At 41.5% G+C, this 24,792-nt stretch overlaps 1 protein-coding gene across 2 annotated transcripts in view; it reads right to left on the bottom strand.

Moving 5' to 3' along the window:
* The window catches only part of INTS14 (integrator complex subunit 14), a 106,643-nt gene that overhangs the window by 59,625 nt on the left and 22,226 nt on the right, over positions 1-24,792 (bottom strand). For both annotated transcript variants that reach the window (XM_069222910.1, XM_069222908.1), the window contains exons 5-6: positions 23,583-23,701; positions 2,825-2,967 (exon numbers count right to left, since the gene is read on the bottom strand). In XM_069222910.1, the coding sequence (XP_069079011.1) occupies positions 2,825-2,967; positions 23,583-23,701 (262 nt within the window). The remainder of the gene's footprint in view (positions 1-2,824; positions 2,968-23,582; positions 23,702-24,792) is intronic.

Below are 24,792 nucleotides of genomic sequence, written 5' to 3'. Positions count from 1 at the left end.
TTTTACTAAATGGAGACTTCATACCTGATGCAAACATCATGGATAACCGGCCTTCCCAATATTTGGTATACAATCAGAACTTGCACCAATGTAGTACTTCCAAAGAAATGTTGGAGTTCCATTGAAAATCGGGAGGAATTTCAGATAGCTACATCTCATAGGTTACACCACAAGAGGGCAAGGGAATTCTATAAAGCAACGCAGATTTATGGGGAAAATCCACCTTCCTACATCTTTATTTACATCTTTTGATTTCTGCATGTTTTCCATATCTCTGGACTTATCCCACTCATTTAGTGCAGAGTGAAGAAGTTACACTTCTGAATGTTAGAACCAACAGAATGAGACTGCCAGACATTGATATCTAGCAGATAAGTAGAAATGTTCATTAGCTTTCATAATATTGGATTTAAAGGTTTTCTTGTGTGTCTGTGAGAACTATTGTTCAAGCATCTTAAGCAAGCTTTCAGATTAACAATGGGTCAGAAGAGTTGATGGTGGATCAATAGGGTTTTATATTAGGACACATTAAGATATAGGATGACATGTTTGTTTCAACATGCATTTCAAAGTTTTGTGCACAGGTAGAACAATTTGTACAATTGCAACCCCACCTTTCTCATTCAGCACATACCTGGGCGATCACCAACATCAGCGTTTGCACTCTTCTGTGCTATTTCTTTCTTTTATTCTAGTCCCCTGCCTTTGTTCAAAGGCATAAAGGTTTGGGCTGGGTTAAACCATGTGGTAAACTTTTCCCTCTCCATTTCATGCTCAATTGTGTGACAAATGGGAAAGAGTATTCGTGATTGGTACTCAAAGTATAGGACACAGAGTTCCTCTCTTCGCTAGTCGTTGCTTAAAATGCTGGACTGCTGACATACTCAATGTAACTCTGCTGCAAAAGCACAGAGAAAGATTTTTAACTCTGACAGAGATGTTCATCCGAACAAATTGGTCTAAACAGGCTAGCAAACATAGATCTGCTAAAACCTTTCAAGAAAAGGAGAAGATTTCTGCATCTTGATAAGGAGGAGTCAGACTTCTAGCCACACACCCCCTTACTCCACCATTATGGTGGCAGAAGTCAGTGTGCAGGAAGAAGGGACCTTTTGCCTTTCCTTTCTCTAATGAGCTCCCAAAAGTGGTTTCTGTTTGCCCACATTACTGGCTGTGACACAGAATGTAACACACAACTTTACTAGAAATTCAACTTGGCTAGCTTCAATTTTTTCCGCAGGACCTGACAGCTGGGCAGAACATTATGAAAGACTGCCTTTTCACCATCACTTGTTGGCTTTCAAACACCCCATAGTTGGCCTGCAATGCCAAAGGACGTGTGGACTTGCGTTTATCCTCCTTTGTTGCTAAAGGACACATTTTTATTCTACAAATTACTAGTTTTTATGCACACAGATTGCCTATTTGTTTTATCCTATACTTCAGCTTACATATTTTTTCATTTAATCATTCTGGACTCCGATTACTTAAATTATCAAACTAGTTAAGTTTTCTTTATTCTAAGTGGCAAACCATCAATAAAGAAAAAACACACTGCTTAGTTTGCTACATAAAAGGCAAGCAAGGGTGATGCAAACAAGCTGCAATTCACTCTTCTGGGTATCCTACTCAAGTCCACTACAAAATGAATGCTGGGACAAGGCTCCTGCAACATGCCACAACAAAACTCTAACAATTGTTGAAAGTGTTAATATGTATGGATACTTTTGTTCTGAAGTTTTACTTAAGGCACCACCTTAACAACGCCCCCCTCAACCCCTTCCAATTGTTCACCATACCGACCCCTTTAAGTGATTGCCATTTACACAACTCAGCAATGATCAGGGACTGGAGGTGGAAGACAATAGTAGAAGATTAATTTAGTGAACTTCTAGACATTTGAGATTTTGTAAACTTAATATCCCTCTATGTAACTATTTTGAGTAATTACATATACACATCGGTGTGTGCATGAACATGAATTTTGCAATTTAATCACAACCCTATAGCTCCAAGCAAATATTCACATTATAAAGACATATATATAGGATAAAGCATCCCCGTCATACATTATAAGGGTAATGCAAGTTACCTAGGAGTTCTATAACCATATAGATTCCAAAGGCAGAGTTCCTTTATAAGGTTGTGGACCTCTCAGATGAACTGCAATATCCTTATCATGCATGGCTGGGTGTACTTTATGCCATATAATACATGGTCACGCCATCGCCTTTTCCACAAACCACTTAAAACCATGGTGCGTAGCTCTTTCATATGAAAGAGACAGCATGCTTACAAAGGTATAAAAAGAAGTATAAAAAGAGAACCTCTAGTATAAAATTAAACACAAATAATCTGTTGCAAAAAGATATTAGAAACAGTTCAATACGAGTTCTTAAAAACAAAAAACAAAAAAAAGCTGCAATAGCTCAGAATGTGTTTAAACATGCAGAAAGATAGTAGGGAATGCATAAAAAGTGTTCTTTCTGCTAGTCAATGTAAACTAGTAAAATCGAGCAGAAGAAAGAAAAGTGATATTTTAGTTGCTTTAAACAACTGCTCTGTGACCTGACCTCGATTACGGACTCTGGCAGCAGGCATTGCGACTTCTGAACCCAGCTGCAATAACTTATTACAACTGAGTTCTGACATCTTTTCTTTATAATCAGCGACTGGGTGTGTCCCAGGTATCCATTATAAAGAAATCAGAGGCAGGCTTTTATACAGGGATTGCAAAATCCCATGTATTCTATTTATATACATGGATTTCACTTCACATGGAAGGCTATTCAGCAGTCTGTTCATAAACTCTAATCCTTATTACCTGTGTTGATTGATTTGGGGATGGGATCTATTTCTTCGTCCACGGTGACTGTCTCAGGCCTGGGAAAGACCTGCACATCAGATGATAAGTGACCACACCGGAGAACAGCATGGAACGGAGTGTATGCCAGGTCGATCAATTTTCTAGGTGCAACCAGACAGAAACTGTAAGCGTCTTCACAACAGAAGAAAACACACAAATCACATTATCTCTGAACTAGTTCATTTGGGAGTTATTGTTATTGGAAGTACTTGACAAATGAATACCTAAAAAAAGCCCCAGAACATCTGTGCACATACATCATTTACTAATCAGAAAATGGTGCATATTAATTTCTTTTTAGAAACCGCATCAACAGAGGTGGGGTTCCTATACCTCAATAAGTATTACTTTATAAACCATTCCCTACAAACCCCGAACACAGAACAAAAAAAAATCTAGTTTTTTTTTGTTTTTTTTTAATTTCCCGTTTCCTTTTTCAATGGTATTATAGGCACTGTAGGGACCATATGTTTGTTCCAGTTTCTCAAAGACAGAATAACTCTTCCATCTCTTTTCGGCACATGAATTAACGCTACTATCCAGTTTTTAAGTTTCCGATACTATGTAAACAGACTAAAGGGGTCTGTGCTACAAAACTTGGCATCCACCTTCGTACTAGGCAAACTACAAAAGACTGCATTCATAGAAGCCCAAGTGGCAACCTTTAATACACTGAAAGCAGTGAATGCCCTTTGCAATTACTGAGTTATTCCACCATCCTAGCCAGCTTTAACACATCTTTGTAGAAATAAGAACAAACAAATTAAGAAGTTCATTACTTAGTATAACTTCCTCAACATCATCTCTAGTGCTAAGGGAAGCACTTTAAATGGCAAACCGAATCAGATTAAAATAAAAAATAATAATAATCTGAGTCGAAAATTGGGGATTGGATCCAAGGAAAGGCTTATTCAGGAGTAAAGAGAAGCTGGAGGAATCAGAGGAAAAATGTTTAGTTTCATAAAGTCTCAGTGAAAATGTAGCACATTCAAGTCAATTAGAGGAATCATTTTCAATAAAGAAATGACAGGTACCAAACGTAACAGTAGTACAATAAATTATGTACTTCAAAAAAGCCTAAACCACGGACTACTACATAATGCAAAAACGTTAACTTCTCAAACAAAATACGAGAGTCAAACAATCTGGCACACACCACACTAGACAAGTGAAAAAAGGTGGAGAGGCGCTAAGATACATTTGCACAACAGTTTCACTCTAGTAATTCTATGGAAATGTTCATGGTATCCTAAACTAGAAATAAGTATAAACCTTGGCTCACTGAGCCACATATTCATCCAACAGTTTTGACCATAACACTGCACAATATAAAACCCACTGCATACATTTCACCCTCTCCACAAAGCTTGCGCCCCATTCCAATGAAAATCCAAGAAATTTCTTGACACTGCTGATAGAGAAACACAAAAGATTTCTCCTCCACTTTCACCCTCAGAAGCAACAGGGATGCATCCAGCCCCAGGGAGATCAAATCGCTTTTCAAGTCCCATCCTTCACATTAAGACGATGAGCCTCAGGTTGGGAACAAAGGCACCTTTATTCCAAACATGGTCAGATTGGTCTTCTTCACTGCAACTCTAGTCACCAACTCATCCTTGTCGGGGTCCACCCCATTCAACAATAACCATGCCCATCCTGTTATTTTTTCCAAGCAGCCTTTCATTTAGGTTTTGGAAACTTGTGTTACTGGCACTGTTGTGTCTCTTGACACTCCCCCACTTAAATGCACTTCGTGAAAATTAAAACACTACGCCTTAGCACAGGACTCATCTTTCTATAACTAGGCACCTCATCACTCTCAAATTCCAGACTCTTGCCTCATTCTCTAGATTCTCCACCTTGGCCTCCAAGTGAGCAAATGCAGATTAGGCACAGTCTTCAAACATCTTTTTATTCAGAGATCCCACCTTGACCTTACTTGGCTATACAGCCAATGCATTCATGCTGTTGAGCCTTGTGGTATTCTGCAGGCCCCTCAGGGCCTCTGCCTCAAATGCATCTTGCAGAAAAAGAACACCTCTGATTTCAGATCTCCCCTTAACACTTTCAATCCTGTTTTCATATTGCAGGATGTCAGCTACTAACCGGCCCTAAATCTGTCATGTTTTGGCAGCTCTCCTCAGTGACAACCAAGACAAAATACTAGCCTCATTTTGCCAAAGGAATCCTGGGATGCACAATTCAGGCTCTCTGGATGATCTATGGCTAGTAATACCCAATGAGAACAGATTCACAAGGTTAGGGTCACCCAGGTTTGCTATTGTGTGTAGGTTTAACCTAATAATGCATTTGCTTGCTGTAGGATGCTGGCTCTCTCTCTAGTGTACAAAAACGATGTGCACTGTGCAGAGAGTCCAAACAACCCCACGTTGGTTCACAGCTGTAAAAGCTAGACCACCTGATGCTCTAGTTTTTGTGGTAGTTTGGTCGAGCAGTTAGGCCAATCTTGGAGAAGTGCTAAGCATTTGCTGTACTCACAGTATCAATAAATGTGGACACACAATCCAAAGAATAACTCGAGAACAATTTACAAAACTACTTTAGATTTTTATAAAAAAAATTCGACCAAGATCATCACAATTGGATATGTACTTTTAAGTTATTATTTTTTCAAAGTTTAGCAAAAATAGTTTTTTGCTTAATTACGCACCATAGGATTCAATGGGTGAAAACTTAAAATATGCACATAAAATCCGGCAATGCTTTCACAAATGTCACTTTCTGGTTTTAGGTGGAAGTCATGGAAATGTCCTGTGTCCCAACCAGAGACGTTTGGGCGGTTCCCGGTCCGTGCAGGATCAGTGGTTGAAAGTCTTGGAGCTGGTACAGGAAAGGCGAGGGGGACCACATGGAAGTGAACCGCACAGGCGGACTTAAAGTTGGGTCCCCTTGGAGTGTGGAGGTCACAAGGGGTTGGGGACCCCAAAAGCAAGGGAGGCCGGGTGCAGAGCAGATAAGTCAGACAAGAGCTGTGCCCCATTAAGGAAACTCTTTAAGTTGTACAAGATTCATACTGGGAAACATGACACCTCAGAGAAACTTAGGCTTCTAGTGGCACAGTATGAGAGAAAGCTAACGTCAGCGAAGACGTAGATGATGAGGTCTCTGGGAGTGAAGATAATGCTGTGGACAATGGAGAAGGTCGCTCCTCTCCTCCTAGCACTAGTGAACCCACATGGGGGGACCTGGCTTTAGCCAGGATGACCAAAATACTGGCCCTGGAAACTCAGCTTTTGGAGATACAACCTAAGAGAAGAGAGTTGGGCCTAGGACCCATCTGTGGTGGCAGAATACAAATCCTTAAGGGAAAACCTTTTAACCTAAAACTCCCCAAAGAAGATGCCCCACCTTTTGCAGAAGGAGATAATATTGTCAAATGGTTTTCTGCCTTTAAAAGAGCCTGTATTGGGTGGGAAATTGGAAAGAAACACTGGGGCACACTGTTATGGGAATTATTCTCAGGAAAGTACAGGGAGAGAGTCCTGACACTTAATGAGGCAGGTTCTAAATACTATGACCTCATGAAGGATAGCCCAATTGAGGGCTTTGGATTTACAACTGAAGAATACCACAAAGCTCCAGGAGTCTCGAGAATGCCAGAGCCAAAATTGGGTAGAATTTCTAAACTATTCAGTAAAAATGCTGGATGACTGGTAAGCTGGTAACAGGGTACAATATTATGTTGGGCTGTATAACCTGTTCATGAAAAAGCATCTGCTAAGTAATTGTCACAATGATAAACTATATTAATGCCTGGTAGACCTAGGTTCACACTTTCTCCTCTTGAGTTGGGGAAGAAGGCAGACCACTGGCTCAAGACAAGGGTGACCAAAACTACCACTGGTGGGGGAAGCCAAAAGCCCTGCCCCCCGCCAAACAAGGGAAAAATGAGAGTCAGAATAAAAACAAAAAGTCTTCTCAAGGCCCCCAGGGTGGACCAGAGCCTCCTCACAGTCCAATGGTGGGAACAAAGGTAGACACTTTGATGCCAACAAGGCTTGGTGTCATGATTGCAAAGCTAAAGGACACCAAGCCTTTCTTTTCAAGTGTGAGGTAGGGCCCAGACCACTTGTCTTGGAGACTTGTCTTGGAGAGCCATGCATGCAGCCTGTTGAAGGCCCGAGGCAGCAAGCTGCACAGGGAGTAAAGGGTAGTGTCAGTGGTACCCACAGGGTCTATTGGGAGGATGGACTCCAGTTTCCTCAGGCCAGAGACCCCAAGTCTAGTGCAACCAGGAGGGTGGTAGTGCCCCAGCAATAGAGAGAGTTTCTTCTCTCTTCTGTCTTTCTAGCCCATGGCATTCCCTTAGCTAGGGATCTAGGCCAAAACAAAACTTGGAGAAGGCTAGTCAATCACTTTCACTGGCATCTGGTCACCTACTTAGTTGACCTTGGTAGTTGCAAAAATCCCAAAAGGATTATTCATGTCAACCGCATTAAACCCTATCATGACAGCGCTAATGTGACCATGCTCATGGTTACAGGTAAGGGACAGGAGGAAGAGAGTGAGCCTCTCCCTAATCTCTTCTCCAGCAACCCACGAGATGGTTCTGTGGAAAAAGTGCTCTTGTCTCACAGACCAACAGCAGGCTGCTTGCAGGCATATCCCCAAAAAGTATACTGAGTTAATCTCTCTGGCTCCTGGTAGAACTAACTGGTGTACCCATAATGTGGACACTGGTGACAGCTTGCCTGTCAAAAACAAAATCTATAGGCAGTCAGACAATGTCAAAGAGAGCATCCAAGTGAAAATCAAGAAAATGTTAGATTTGAGTGTCATTGAACCCTCAGCGAGCCCCTGGGCTAGCCCAGTAGTTTTAGTCCAAAGCAAAACTCTAAGGGTGAGAAAATTGAGATGAGGATTTGTGTGGACTACAGGGGCCGCGACTAAGTCACAAAAACAGATGCCCATCCAATTCAAAGAGCCGATGAGCTCGTAGACAGACTGGGGGCAGCCAGATACCAGAGTACCTTTGATTTAACATCTGGGTACTGGCAGACTGGCTTGACCCCCGGAGCAAAAGAGGGGTCTGCATTCTCTACTCCAAGTGGGCATTATCAGTTTACAGTTATGCCCTTTGGATTAAAGAATGACCCTGCCAACTTCCAAAGGTTGGTGAATTAAGTCCTTACTAGGCTAAAATCCTTTAGTGCAGCTTATCTGGATTACATACCTGTCTACAAATCCACCTGGCAGCATCACCAGATTAACCTGGCAACGGTTCTTGGGGACCTGCAAAAGGCAGGCCTCACTCTCAAGGCTAATAAGTGCCATATAGGGCAGGGAAAGGTGGTATACTTGGGCCACCTGGTAGGTGAAGGCCAAGTCAGTCCAACCCAGACCATTCTGCCTTGGAAAACTCCCAAATCTAAGAATCCACTGTCTCGTTGTCATACTTCCACACCCTTCGACTTCTAGATCTTCAAGTGGATCCCCCACAGAGACGAGGAGGACAGTTTCCCACGCACGCCAGTTGCAAACTGACCTATGGCAACGCACTCTATGCCAGCATCACCAAGGAACTGCAATCAAGACTACAAAGAATCCAGAATGCAGCAGCCAGGCTCATCCTGGTCATCCCTTGACTCAGCCACATCTTATCCCACCTCAAAGACCTACACTGGCTCCCGGTCAACAAGCACATCACCTACTAACTTTTGACACACACCTACAAGGCACTACACAACATAGGACCGGCCTACTTCAACCACCGCCTCACCTGGTACGTGCAAATCCGTTCTTCCCAGCTGGCCCTCGCAGCCATTCCCAAGATCTGAAAAAGCACAGTAGGGGGAAGATCCTTCTCCTACCTCGCAGCCCGGACATGGTAGACACAACCTCGCAAATACTGAATAATTCATTTATTGAGATTCAGGTCAGGGTATTCCTTGGCTTGACGGGGTACTAAAGGAGATTTGTGAAGGATTATTGCACCAGAATGGCCCCCCACACAGAACTGACCTCCAAGAAAATAGCCCAGCCCTATGCTAAAACCTCCCCAACCTCTTGTCTCACGACCAGGCTGAACTGAGAATCTAACCTTCTGTCTAACACTCCAAACTTCACAGCTCATTTTCCACCCAAAATTATTTTTGTGAAAAGTTTCAATATAACTGCATCTGTATCTCATATTAAAAACGTAAATTCCCCAATACCTAATGGTCCAGGTGTATGTGATAACTAGGACTTTAACTGGAACTTTGTGATGTCATCTTTCTCAAAAGAATGTGTTGGGGTTAAGAGCTGTTCTAAAGAGGAATGTTAGTTTTTAAAACTGAGAGCTCGAACAGCTACGAGGAAGATGGCTGGAAATTTTCTCCAAGCTTAGTAAACTAAATGAGAATTGTATCCAGTTCCCGTCAGTTCACTTTAGAGGACTTTTACATTGTTTCACTGCTGAGAAAGAAAATAAGATTTATTGGAGAACATTTATCACAACATCGAGGTGAGGTGGTTGTGAGATAACTGAACTACAGTCTAGGCATTTCCTGGTCTGTGGTTAAATTAACCTCCCTAATAGTCCTTTGAGGTGGTTTTCCCCAGCATGGGATCACTCTACGATCATTGTTTTTGGAAGTGCAAGTGTACCTGCTTGTCAAGAGTCTTCCTGCTTCATTAGGTCCTTATGAGTTCAGGGAAACTGCCATTGACCATGCGCCTTCCTTGCATTGCTACAATCACCTCAAGCATATATGAGTTCCAGCTTTTGTGCACGTGCCCTGCCATGAGTATCACTGTGTTGTTATCACACTTAAGAAACAAGCTGGATCGGCTGCAGAGAGAGATGCTGCTTAACCCTGGTTTTGGACGATTGGGCACTTGTTCATAACTGAACACGTGGTGAGTGACACTGTGTCACATTAGAGGCTTAAATCCACAATGAATTGGAACAGAAATCAAAGTAAAGAGTGTCCAAAACAGTGTGTTAGGCACACACTAAAAAAAGGTGAAGAATGGTGCCTATATCAATATAACACAGTGATGGCCACACCTCGTATAAGATAATTGGTGGGGGTGTTTTTTTTTGCAGAGGAGAACTCAGGCACATAGTGTGTCGGTGTTTATGGCACATTTGTGTGTGGTGGCCTCTGAAATGTGGTTACTTAGCATTGTCTCTGTTTATTTTTTTTCGGGTGTGATTGAGTTTGCGATTGCAGAACACTACATCGCCGCCATTCTTTTTGCCATTTCCAGGCGAGCCCAACACAAAATGGGAAAGGTGAAAAAAAAAAACGTGTTTGAAAGGTATGCTAGAGTGTGTGGATCGTCATTAAGCTCTGAACAGAAAACAGCTTTTTTGTTGCACTGTTTGGGCCCCGAAGGGCCAGAGGTTTACAACCATCTTCCTGATGTGATGCTCTAAGTCTAAATGAATATGAGTGTGCATTAGAAAACTGGTTATTCACTATTTACCAAAGGTTAACACTATTTTAGAAAGGTATCACTTTGGGAAGAGGGTGCAAAGAAATGGAGAATCTGTGGAAGACCACATCATGGACATGAGGAAACTGGCATTGTTGTGTACATTATTGGGAACTGTGGAAGAGCGAATCAGGGATCAATTTAAGTTGGTTTGCAACATTGATGAGGTTAGAGATGAGTTGTGGCAGAAGGATGACCCTACACTCGATGAGGTTTAAATGATAGCTAAGACAATTAAACATTTTATGAAATGTGTGGACATCCTTAGGAAAGAATTTATGCAAGAAGTTAATGTTGTTAAACAGAGGTTTAGTACACAAGACAAGCAACAATGTTCAAAAGAAATGCTTTACGTGGGGAAGCAAGGGCCGTTCGGCTTATCACAGAGAATGCCCATTTTTAAAGTGACTGTAAGAGCAAGAAGGGGAAGGAAAGAGTCAGGGAGGTGGGTTTACAACAAGAGGAGAGTGAAAGTGAAATTGAATGTGGTCAAATTGTAAAGCAGATTGAAAATGGGAAAAAGAAAAGCCCTACTGACGAGATCTTGGTGGAAAGAAAATCACGAAGATGTTTAAATTGGGTGCAAAAACAATCTTGGTATTTTCTTTAAGGAACAAGTTAAAGGGAAAATAAAACTGCAGAAATCTGATATTAAACCGCCTGCCTATGGAGGCGAACCCATGAAACTGGAAGGATATTTTGTGGGTCTGACTTAATATAAAGTGGGTATATTTCTGGCAAGGTGTATTCTTCTTTACAAGAGGATAGAATCTTGCATTGGTTTCACAAGAAAGATCTTTGACTGATGTTGAACCCCTAATAGCAATCCCCCTAAAATTCAGAAATATTTGGGTTATAATGTTCAAACTGTTGGTGATGATACTTTGTGAGAGGATTATAGACTGTAAAGGATTAAGGAATTTGCACCTGTGTTTAGGAAAGAGTTTGGATGTGTGAAGTGGTAAGTACACAGAATCAAAATAAAGAAGAGAGTGCAACCAGTATGTGCCATTTTTGGTGAGAGAGGATATGCAAGCTGAGTTGAATGAATTGAGAAGTGAAGGTGTCATGGAATAAGGGGACTAAGTGGTTGGTTGGCTTCAGTAGTGAAAGCTAGAAAAACCAATGGAGAATAGAGGTTGTGTGTGGACCTGAAAGAATAGAATAAGCGTCTGGTGGTGGACAAGTATCCAATTCCCAAGACTGCTGATATGTTGACTTCATTGGGTGGTGCTAAGATATTTTCTCCTACTGACCTCAAGACAGCTTACCATCAGATTGTGATGGAAGAGGAGTCCAAAGAGCTGACTGATTTTGTCACACCTTTTGGCACATTTAAGATATAAAAGGATTATGTTTGGATTGGTTTCTGCAGCTTCTATCTTTCAGAGAACAATGGAACAAGTTTATTTTTCAGGATGATGTCTTGATTTTTGCTATGATATGGACCAACATGATTAACGAGTAAGGGAAGTTCTCAAAAGATTGTGAGGGGCCAGTTAATTTGACAATAAAGGGACAAAAGTGTAAGAGTAAACAATCCTATATTGAATATTTGGGACATGAAATTCCCACGGATGGCATTAAACAGAAGGCTAGTTTGGTTGATGCAATGAAAAGGTTGTCTTCATCCGTGAACAAGGACGAACTTTTGAAGTTTTTTTGGAATGGAAGAGTGCTACAAGTGTGTGCCTAACTTTGCAAGGACGAGTGAAAGAATGAGGGGACTGCTGAAGAAAGGTATGGAGCTTTTGTGGGACTATGTATGTGAACAGGAGTTTAATGTGACAAATTCTGAACTTGACTCAGCCCCTAATCTGAGAAGCTTTAACCTGGTTCAAATGTCGACCTTAATAACTGATACAAGTCGGATGAGGTTGGGTGCAGTTTTGGTGCAAGGTGAAGGAAAATTTGAAAGCACTATAATGTTCACTCCATGCAGCTTAAAAGGGCTAGAGATGCGTTATTCCATTATAGAATGGGAGACATTAGCAATCTATAAGGCTTTGCATATTAGAACATTTCTTTGAGGCTGTGAATTTACAGTCAAAAAGGACCATAAATGGTTAAGGAAAATATTGTGCAAGAAAGGCATTGTTGCAGTCTCTTGCAGAACCGCTAAATGGGTGATAACCTTACAAAAGTAAAGGCCTGTGGTGGAATGCATTCCAGGGGCAAAGAATCCAGCTACTGACTCTTTGTCCAGATTGGTAAAGCATGATGGCGATCAGCTGCTGGAAGAGAGGGAGATGGAAGAATATTCTTGTGTTTGTGAACCTGAGAGAGGTGTGATTTTTGAAAGCCAGTTGAGAGAAGATTGAAGCCGATTAAATAATACAGGAAGTATTTAAACTGTTGAATTGGGGATGGAGGAGGAAAGATAACAGCAGCGTTAAGTATGGAAGATTTAGGAATGTGAAGGAGTTGTTTGAAAAACAGGGATTGCTTTTCAGGGGGACATGACTGGGTACTCCTCCCTCTGTGAGGGGTGAATTGTTGATTACGGCTCATGAAGGGCACCTAGGGATTTCCAAGACTGAGGAGAGATTGAGACTGGACTCCTGGTGGCCGGGAGTGGACGTGGAAGTGGAAAGGTTTCTAAGGTATTGGATGCAATGTGTATTTTCTGAAACCTCTGACTCAACCGATGGTGGTTAAGAATTTGCCTAATGGTCAGTGGGAAGAAGTGGCCCTGGATATACTGGGTCCCATACATTCTAACAGTGAAGCAATACATGTGTTGGTTCTGACAGATATGCTTCGTAGGTGGCTGCAGGTAGTCTTTACTTGTAGACTTGAAACAAAGTAAGTTTATCAGTTCTGAAAAAATATCATAAGGAGAGAGGGAATACCAGAGGTTTTACTGACAGATAATGGAGTCCAAGTGGTCTTCAAAGAGATGGAGGATTTCCTGGAAGAAAATGGCATCAAGCACAACAAATGTCATCAAGAAGCCAATGGCATGGTTCAGTGTTTTAACAGAGTGTTAAAGGAAACCATTTAGATTCACAAACGTTGAGGGTAGCGGAAATGTGAGGTGTGTAGAAGAATTGAAGTGTATCGTTTGACACCACACTTGGTAACTGCTAAAAAAAATTTTGTTCTTGTGGGGGAAGAAGCAAAACAGTTTGATGTCTTGCTAGTGGGTGAATTCAAAAGGGTGAGACGAAGGGTGGTGAACGTGAGAATTGAATGGAGAGAGAAGTGAGAAAGATGAAGGAGAGAAAGAAATGGTTTGATGCTAGAAGAGCGGCGAAGGGTGGCGTATGTGACGGATGGTGACTGGGTGAGAATGAGAAAACCTGCGAATGTTCAGAGAGTGAAGTACTTAAGTCCCATCTGAGTGGTCAAAGTGTTAATAATGCAGTCAAGACGGTGGATTTAGCTGTTTGGAACTTGAAAGGAGTGGTGTGATAAGAGGTAATGAAGGAATGGGGACACTGTGTGATGACATTGAGGGTAAGGGAAGTGGTGGAAAGAGAGATTGGTTGGAAGTAAGTAGAAGCCAAAGAGTTGTAATGTCACCCAAGTATTTAGAAACTTACACAAAATAAAGAGAATTGGGCTACAGATTTTTTTTTTTTTTTAATAAACAAATGTTTTGTTTTTCCGTGTAGTACATATGTTTTTGAACTTGGCAACTTCTGTGCAGTGTTTCTTTTGTTCTTGAGTTATTTGCCATGAATTATTTGACAGAGTATCCTTAGTGTTACTGCATAGTGTTTCCAGTGGGTGGGTGCTGGTATTTGTGTTTGTAAAAAAAAAAAAAAAAAAGGGAGGAGTGTGGTAAATGGGACTTTAACTAGAACTTTGTGATATCTTCTTCCTCAGTAGAATATGTTCAGGTAAGAACTGTTCTAAAGAGGAGCAGTAGCTTTTAAAAATAAGAGCTGGAACAGTTGTGAGGAAGATGGCTGGGATTGCTCTCCTAGCTTAGCAAACTAAATGAGAATTTCATGCAGTTCCTGTCTGCTCACTCTAGAAAACTTTCACATTAAAACAGAGAATTTATGAATAGGTGGTGGTCAGAACCCTCTATGCTTTTAATTCAGACTTCTGTCAGTGTTTTTAGCTCAGAGTGTTTAGCTCCCAATGCCACTTTGCACACTTGGTTACTTTTCTATATAATGCGGTAGCTCGAAACAAAGGAGAGAGCTGATGAACCAAGAGAATAACCACAAGGTCATTAAACGTATTTGTTCAAGCTTAGGAATGCTGTCAATCCTTATCTAGCAGACTGTGAATGTTAAGTGGGCAGCAGCATGACCAAATTGAGTGAGTAAAGTTACAAGAAGGGTATTTTAAGGAAACTAATGGCTTGGAGGAGTAAACAAAGATTACAGGGACGTTATAGGTTAGGTTCACGTTCTGCCCACACAAAACCATAGAAATTCTGCAGTTATAGGTATGCTTGTAGTCATACCTATGTTAAGAAATAATAACTCACAGCCTGAAGTTGCTTTCCAACACAATTTATAGTTTCTTCAGATAATTATAAGGATAACTAAAACTGCTGAATTTATATGTTTTTTTTAGGGTAAACCGTGAACATAACTATAACGTCCCTGCAACTTTTGGGTTTTCAGTGAATTGTGTTTTTTGTTTTGTTTTGTTTTACATAAAGGGGATTGGCTGGCAGCAAACTCTCCCCTCCCCCAAACCACCCCTACCCCAACCCCTGCCACACACATACAGGTCCAGTCCCACATGGAACACAGCCCTTGGCCATGCGCAGTGGGGGTATGGTATGTGAGTTTTTTTTTTTTTTTATTCCATCTTGGCTCGGATCCGGGGGATCCATGTCCCTAGATATCCATATTTCTTTTCCCTTTATTAGCTCCACAACGACTACATGGATTTACATCAAATCACAAAAAGAGATATTTCTGGACCAAAATCGAGCTTTCAGCCAAATTTGGTGTAATTTAGTTCTGCGGTTCGATCTGTAGTAGTTTTCAAAATCCCTATAGGGAACTGCATGGGAAAAACACATTTTGCTCCCCTCCTCCTTTTTCTCGGGCCCACACTTGAAGAATCATATTGAAACCTACCACACAGCAGCTGAAGTAATTAGCATCCCAGTTTTTAAAATGTTGTCTAGATTCATCAAACAGTGCCTAAGTTATTGGCAAAACGAAAAACGTTTTGTCTATGGGAATTAGATCCTAACTATAACTACCTACTGAATATCGCCAGTAAGTAATATCAAAGTTACTCCACAAAGACACGAACACACACTCAGGGTAAAGATTTGCCAAAACAAAGTACTGAGCATGAGCAAAGGCTGAAACACGTAGCAGGAGCTGGGAGCACTGTAACAAAATACTTTTGTTTGACAAATCCTCATCCTGAGTGCGCGTATCTTCAAGGAGTAACTTTGATATGTCATGTCCGGTGCCGCACCCAACACCACATGACAACGCCAAGGGGCAGCACAGATCAAAGCAGACATATCTCTTGGATGAATGGATGTACAAAAACACAGAAATTCAGCAGTTTTACTTATGTTAAACTTTTTTCTGTGAATTTATATGATTTTTTTTAATGACCTTCTGTCAGGTTGCAGCCAGCCAATCAGGGCCTTGCTTTTCCCCAGGATCCGAGGAGGAGTGTCAGAAAAGGGCACTTTTTTGCCCATTAAGGGTCCACCTCCATGTGTCCTATGGGGCCAGGATACCTTCTATGTTTTTACACCGTTTTATCCACCCCCAGGCAATGCAGGAAACAAAATGGCAGTCACAACTTTTTTGTCAGGTTGCGGCCAGCCAATCAGATCCTTGTTTTTCCTCTGAATCCAGAAAGGATCGGAGGAGGATCGAAGGAGGATTTGCATCCCTATATATACAAATTTGGTTTTCATTTAATAACTAGAAACCTAATGAACGGATTTACACCAAATCACAAAAAGTGTGTTTCTGGACAAAGAGCTACCTTTCTTCCAAATTTGGTGTAATTCCATCCAGTGGTTCGGGAACTATTGCTGTTCAAATTCCCAATAGGGAAAAAAAAAAGAGTTTTTAGTCCCTGCTCAACCGATCACCCTAAAACTTTTCAAACAGATGCTGAAGTGAGCGTCGTATTTTCTTGGAAAATGTTGTGAAGATTCATCAAACGGCGCCAAAGTTATTAGCAAAAAAAAAAACTATTTTTCTATAGAAACTAGGTCCCAACTATAACTACCTACTGGCAATAGCCAGTAGGTAATAAATGTATATCTTCACAACATTTTCAAAAGTAGTACTCCACTTACTTCATCTGCTGTCTTGAAAGTTGAGGTGATTGGTTACATGAGGGCCGAAATAAAAAAAAAAAAAAGGAGGGGGGTGGGGGGGCCTTTAAACACTTTTTCCCCCACGCAATTTCAATAGGGATTTTTAGACACTACAACAGCCCAAACCACTAGATGGAATTACACCAAATTTGGCAGAAAGCTAACTCTTGGTCCAGAAACGTGCTTTGGTATAAATCTGTTAATTAGTTTTTGAGATATTGAAAGTAAAAAATATAGACATCTAGGAACACGGGTCCTCCGCAGATCCAACAGTCCCCGTGCTGATATCTTAATGGCTGCCAACACTTCAACCAGGAAGTATTGGCAGCCATTTTGGGACTCTGGCTCAGCCAGCTCCCCCAAAAAAGTTAAAAATAAATGAAAGTGGTCAGGGTAAGAATACCCTGACCACCAGGGCCTGGTGCTAGGGTACCCCAGTGACCCCGCCTGGGCCAAAAAAATGTTTTTTTTTATTTTACTGTGAAATTAGTGGAGGATTTAAGAATCTCTGCGAAAAAAATTTTTAAAAAAATGTCCGAAAAGAAAGGGTTTAATTCCCTGTGTAATGCAGCAATCCAAAAATCTGACAGGTGTGCCTGAAACACTAATCAAAACTGAAAGTATACATCGACATTTCATATTTTAAGTATAGAACAGTCAATTTGTCAAATGGCATTTGTCTTAGTGCGAGGCACAACGCTGCCATTTAATCTCTGATGGAGTAGCAGATACGTTATAAGAAGGAACAATAAATAAAAGCAGAATGTATTCCTTGTCTGAGCAGGTGATAAAGTTGGCACAGGGTGATTTTCAATTTCACAGCAGCCTTGATACCTCAACACGATTTGGTATGTTCCCAAACCTCACAGTTTATGTTCTGTTTGGGTTCTAGTCAGTCATTATCGACAAAGGTTTTACAAACAGATAATCTTTCCCTCTGACATCACGAGTGAAACACGACTGAGCGCTGCTTTCTAACAGCAAATTAACAAATATCGTTATATTGTAAAAGAATAAACTAAACTGCGAACAAAAGCAATAAAACAGATTCATAAATAACGTCATTACATAGTGAACAGTAACACACCCTTGTCTTGAATAGTTTTCTCTCTTTTCTGCCTACACCGTGCCTGAAGAGAGACATTAAAGGCAAGTGGGGGTAGAAAGGGCCGTTTTTCACATCATGGTTTCGCGGGACAACGCAGACAATTATGGTCACTTATTTCTCTCGTAAACCTTAAGTCAGAACTCCTAATTGTTGAGAGATGCGCAGCTACAACTCTATATCTGTGTCAGATGCATGAAAAAGGCAGAGTGCAACACCACAGCTGTGTCTTCTGTCTTCCAGGCTTAGGTTTTTTCAGAAAAGCCAGTTCAATGAAATGCCAACCGTCTGACGACTACGACACAGTTCCGATTGTAGGCTTTGTGACATACTTCTAAAGAAAACAAGGGCACCTCAGCCAGCAGACGTCCAAACTGCTGCCAAACCTCTGGATTTCAAACACACCCCACCAGTGGCCTGGGTGGGTGACCTGGACGTTCAGTCAAGGAGACAACACTCACCTCAAGAAGAGAAGCGACAATAAACACCACCAAACACAATGAGGTGTCTGAGCCAGACTAGAGGGCATTTAACAATTCAGAAAAGCCAGTCGGGGACGAAGGGGGTCACCCTGGGGAGGAAGCGGGCTTGGTTCATCCTTTAGTACTGACCTGGTCATGGGCCTTGAGCAGGACAATGCAGATTTTAACACTGCTGTTGTTCATTAAAAGGTGTGCTTGTTGATCCTAGCTCAAACTTTTTATGTAAAAAACACTGTCAAATAGTTTTACTAGCACCAGACTTTTTAATACAGTGTATTTAGATTGAACATGTCGGCCAGATTACATGCAAGCGTGCATGTCAGAATGAGGGTAATGGTCTGACAGAGCATAAACCCGGCTGTAAAGCAATGGGGTTTATACAAGAAATGGAGAAAGAAAGGGCAGCGCCGACAGTGTGGCTCCATGCATCCGAGAGGCTTCATATGTGCCCCCCTCAAGTCACGAAGCACTGGTGAAGTGGCAGCCAGAGAGGTGACACGCCGGTCAAATGAGACTTCACACAAATGATTACGCAACTTCAGGCTACGAAAAAGACACCAAAAATAGAGACGCAGATTTATAATACATAAGCCACATTTTTGATGTTTGGGGAGACAGGGCAAAAGACTTCAATTATGTTAATAAAAACAGGGGGAGCGCAAGCCGTTGTCTGACGACTATGGTGAAGCTTGGGTGCTTGGTGAATTAAGCAGCTAAATTCAGGGAAGTATGGTGCAGGACAAACCAATGACTGGAGCCCCTCATTCCTTACATCAAACCTGATGTAATTTGGCAGTGATATAAGGAAGGTAATTTCAAGACCCGTGATCGTAGAGTCACAGCAGGCGTTCTGCTGTAGACCCCGGTCTACTGTGCAAGAGCATCCTCGCTTGCGCCATGATGTACAATGTCACCTTCCATCTGGGCACAGATATAGAACAACACGAAGCATCATAGTGGCATCCAAGTCATCACGTTGTTCCAGTATCCCGAGTTCAAGATCTGCATGAATAAAGCAACCTTTGGCTTCACCTGAGCTATTTGTCACGTGATAAGTCACGAATGAAAGGTGGATCTTAACTCTGCCCACACCTGCCATCATGAAACCGCATTGGGGGTTACACTATCATGGAACTGCTAAAAATAAAAAAAAAGGCCGAATGAAAACAACACAAAGGAACACTTATCATATGTACATTTCCTCGGATGTATTGTGTTGTATATTGAAAAGTGACATTGATAAAATACGTGCATGATCACAAATCTGTTGTCAGTAAAGCTTTGACACATACAGTAGTTCAGTTCTCTCTCTTTTCTGTCACCTGTGTTTTGGGTGTTTTTCCGATCCTGTTGTCCGAACCCACTATGCTTGCAGAAAGACGCAATGACTGCACTATTCCATCTCTCACAGCCTCTGGAGCAAACGAACACACAAGAATCTGAGGGCCAGCGGTTCAAATGGATAAGACAGAAAATGGAGTCACTGAACACTAGCACGCTGGCTCATCATTTCTGTTGAGTACTGAGGCTTTCAAGATTTAAGACCTTCACTTAATTTTTTTCAGCTGGGTACTCGGTGACAAACAGGAAGGATAGCCCGTCCCACTTATTACAAGTGCATCAGAATATAATGAAGTGGCTAGGATATTCCCTTGCATTTAAAGAAAGCATCCATCTGCCAAACTCTGTATCGGGCCTTTAGTGCCTTGCCTAAAAGCAATAAGAGATATATTTAGTAACTAGCCACAACGATCCTGCATTTAACTATAACTTGGAATAGATTTACCTTAGTGATTTCTGTCCATAACCAATTGTTTGTACCAATGTAGATCTTGTTATTCCTAACACTCAATACACCAGAAAAGCAGCTTAATTCCTACATTGTTTTATTGGCATGCAAGCACATCATTACAGGGTGTCATCAGCAAAGTGAAGAGTGTGTGTGTGTGTATACATGTATATTACCTACTGGCAGTCGCCAGTAGGTTGTTATAGTTAGGACCTAGTTTCTATGGAACGGGCGATTTTTGTTTTGCTAATAACTTTGGCACTGTTCGATGAATCTTCATGAAATTTTCCAAGAAAATATGACGTTCACTTCAGTGCCTGTCTGGAAAGTTTTGGGGTGATCCGTCAAGTAGGGGCCGAGAAAAAAAAGGGGGGGGGTTCCAAAATGCTTTTTCCCCATCTATTTTTTCATAGGGATTTTGAACAGCAATAGCACCTGAACCACTGGACAGAACTACACCACATTTGGCAGAAAGGTCGCTCTTGGCCCTAAAGCACCCTTTTTAGGTACAGTGTGCAAGCGTTCTGACCTGTTGTAAATATTGTGGGCTTTTAACGACGCCCACCTCACACCCATCACTTTAACTCGTTTGTGGGCTTGCCTTTCAAAAAATCCCTTGATGTCATTGGTAATTGCTTTACGTTTGTCCCGCCTTGGGGCGGTTTTGTTACCGCCTTGCAGACTGACCCTGTTACATGGATAATTATTTTTAGGGTCGTGCGTAATTCGCTCTGTCCCTACTGTAATCTCTCTGTGGGCTTTCAACCATACCCATGTCAAGCCCATCAGTTTGGTTGGTTTGTGGGCTTGCCTTTTAAAATGAGCTTGATTTAAATAGTGAAAGGCATGCATACTTCATGCCTTTTCCGGTGTTTAGCCCGCCTCAAGTGCACCGGCCAACTACTGAAAACATACCATGCTCCATGTTTTTTGTAGGTTTCTGCACTACTTTTACTCTTTATGTCGTAGGCAGCGCGATCTCACTAGGCAGTAGTAAAGCGCTTTGCATGACATCAACCCTGTTACATGGATATTTGCACTTTTGCCGGTTATATGGATAATTGCACTTTTGCCTGTTACATGGATAATTGCACTTTTGCCTGTTACATGGATAATTGCACTTTTGCAGATACGTTTCACTGCCAGCGAGCTTCAGTTTCCTTTTGTGTGTTTGCTTTGCTCTCATGGTGGCCATCGGCTCGCCTATGTGTAACTGTTTTGCTTTTCAGTTTATGTGACAAGAAAAGACCGGTTAGGCATTTACAACGCTAATAGCTTTAACTCGAGCAAATGCGAGAGCCACTGCATTGCAAATGCTTGTTTTCTTTTTGGCTCTCCCCTTGTGCTCTGTGGCATCCATGGACCTCACAGCAGCAAAAGCGCAAACTCCATCGGCAGTATTGGAGTGCTGGTAACATTGTTCACACTGTTACCTCAGAGGCATCTCTTTTGACTCTTCCCTTCACGCTCCATAACTTTCCCTAAAAACACTTATAATTGATAAATGCTTTACTAAAAGACACAGAAATCTACAACGGGAGAGCCGATACTACAATATTCACTGCACTCGGGAAAAGTCTCTCCATAATGCTTCGCAAACATTCTTTTTCAAAACATTTTTGCCCATAACTCAGCCTGTGCTGGTCCTAGGACAATGGGGCCACCACCAGAATGTTCAGCGTGATACAATCTGGGTTCCCACACTAGGTTAGCAAGGACCCTCAAATAATAACCCCTCCGACCATTCAGCCCCTTTTTAATCTGTCTTACGGCTGAAACTTCTGTTTTACAGCTTGGAGTATTTTGTGTTCTAAGGGCCTTAGTACTGCAGTAGGCCTGAACATGTGTAAGGCACTATGTTCTCTAGGGACTAAGTATATGGTTGTACTACATTACTTTGTGCCATTCTATTTTCATGTGATTGTGCTCTCTAGGGGCTAATTATGTGGTTACATAACCATGTTTCTTACAAATGTTTTTATTATGGTGTCCTCTGGGGGCTGTTCTGAGCAATAGTCAACATACGACAATATTTGCTGCACTCGGTCGGCCCATAATGCTTTGCAGGGCATTCTTTTACAAAACATGTTTGCTCATAACTCAGCCTGTGGTGGCCCAAGGACAATTGGGCTACCTTCAAAACATTCACCACAACCTGCTCTTTCTTTCTAGACCATCTCAGGGCCCCACACTAGTTTAGTGGGGACCCCAAAATAATAACCCCTCCCTCCATTTAGTTTTTTTTTAACCTCCCTCGTGGCTGGAATGTTTATTTTACAGATGAGAGTAGTTTGTGTTTTAAGGGTATTGTTTGTAATATCATTGCAGTAGGCATGTTAGCCCTGAAAATGTGTAATGTACTATGCCCTGTAGTGCTAAACATATGGTTGCACTGTAATAGTTTAGTCATTTTCTTCATGCGGTTATGCCCTCTAGGAGCTTACTATATGGTAACATGACCACGTTTCTTACAAATGCTATTTTCATTGTGGTGCCTTCTAGGGGCTTTTCTGGGCTTTACAGTCTAATGCCAAACACTTATTTCTGCTAAAAGTTTTTATTGGGATTATATGATGCCTGTATATGTTTTATTAATCTCTCCTTATTGCAATTATGACCATGATACAGGCCAACTTAACATCCTTTTTACACTATGACTGTTTGAACACTCTTAATATGTTTGGGTGACCCTTCTTATTTCTCTTGTTACTCCTCCGTGGCTGTTTTGTGTTAGGAATTCTGTTAGCCAGCCAGCAACTCTGATGGTGGAGTGGTGAAAGTGGTATTCTATTGGAATTAGCATGGCAGATTTAAATTAGGATGCTAAACAGCAACATCTTCATTTTTGGCTGCAGATAGAGGAAGAATGTAAATGGAAGAGCTTTAGTTATATGCAGGGCCACTGGAATTATGTGGCAGGAAAAGACCAAATTATGAGGCAGGTTTGGCCAATTTATGTGGCAAGAAAAATACAGTTATGAACTTGCAACGCCAATAGCTCTAACTCAAGAAACTGCAAAACCCATTGCATTGCAAATGTTTGTTGTGATTTAGTGTAAATCCGTTCAGTAGTTTTCTAGTTATTAAATGAAAACCAAATTTGTATATATAGGGATGCGGATCCTCCGCAAGACCCCCCGTGGTGCAATTGCTTCAGCAAGCACTAGCTGCTTTAACAGCAGCTCCCTGCTTGCTGAAGCATTTAATCTCTGTCCCCTGTATGAGTGCAGGGGACAGAGATGAAAGCTTTGTTTTTTTACAGCGGACCTGTTTGACTGGTCCTGCTTTCAAAAACCAAAGTGTTTGCTGTGGCAGTTGCAGCTAAACCACAGCAAACTGCTATATCCAGAGGGATAAGATAAGACACAGAGGATCCGGACACAGATCATGGGACCTTTTAAGTGGTAGGTTCACAGCATAACATTCAACTGCCATTGTCAACAGATTTCTCATGTCAGAATCATATCCTGTTGTAGTTTTGCATATAGTTAAAATACCAACAGCAAGAGATTGTTTTTGCCAAGTAACCATTTGAAAAGAGTACCACAGGTAATACAGTTTTTGAAGGCCATCCTTTACAGAGTCACTGTGGAGCAATGTCTAGCATTGACACTGAAGATACTCACCCAAACATAGACTGCACATTTTTCAAACATAGTGGTCCATCAATGGTGAAAATTTGACCTTCCCCATTGTTCAAGTCTATGAGACGTTCCAGACAGTCCAAGGCATCAGTGCTCTGAAGCTGCAGAGGAACAACATGCACAGGTTACAAACCTTAAAGCACATACGAACTGTATTAAAATACTTTAGCATATTAATCAGACTGTTGAGAGTAAGACACCCAAATAAGAATTCTTGGATAGCAATTAAATAACTATTGATGTATGACCGCTTTTTTACCAAAGACAGCTTGTTGAAAGTGCAGGGGTTGGGAAACACTGAGGAAATGAGAGAGAAATCAAGTGATGAGGTGGGGATACAGAGACACACTGGAAGGAAGTGGATCAAAGAAGAAGTCTGACAATAATGCCAGTTCTTGTTCTATAACTTCTCTAGGCACCCTCAACTGTAAATCAGGCCCACACGTTGTAAGTAGCAAAATAAATGCCTTATTGAACAGTGGTGCTTGCTAAAAGGAATCACAGTTTACAGCTGTGAGCATTCCTTATTACGATATATAAAATACTGCAATAAAATCGGGATGTTATTTTTTTTTATATTTTTTTTATTTTTATTTTAATGTGTAGGAAAATGTATCTCGACACAGTCTGCCAAAAACATATATGGTAGCCTGGCAGTCAAGGAATCTTACTACACCCAAAACATAATCACTAGCCTCCTGTCCATGGTGCTATGCAAGTCATTTTTCTTTAAATAGGAGCATAACAGGAAATGCCTGTTTACTGGAAAACCTTTTCACATAGTAACTAAAACGGCCATGAAAGATTCTCCTTTGTCTAGCTTTATTGCATTGCCCAATGTCAGAGACAAAATCTTGGCAGGAAAAATGTTGGTACAGACTGAGCAGTGAACCGGGAGATGCTAATTTAATTATGCTAGCCAAACCTAACTTTTAACACCTAATCCAGGACCGGGCTGGCCTTTTTTTCCACCTGGCATTTCCCGGGTGGGTGAGGCCCCTTGAGGCCAGTTTTGAAAACCCCAGGCAGTTTCTTGTGCCTCTGTCACTTTCCCAATCACCCAGACATTAATTGCTTGGGGAGACTTCAAGAAACAGAGAGAAAAAGGGAGAGAGAGAGGGAAGATAGAAAGCAATCAGAGTGAGAAGAGAGAGGGCAAGAAGGAGCGAGAGAATGGATGCCTGGATAGCTA

The sequence above is a fragment of the Pleurodeles waltl genome, chromosome 3_1, assembly GCF_031143425.1.
Source record: "Pleurodeles waltl isolate 20211129_DDA chromosome 3_1, aPleWal1.hap1.20221129, whole genome shotgun sequence".
Lineage (NCBI taxonomy): Eukaryota > Metazoa > Chordata > Amphibia > Caudata > Salamandridae > Pleurodeles > Pleurodeles waltl.
Note: the sequence above shows the minus strand (reverse complement) of the source record. Positions and strands in the feature narration are given on the sequence as shown.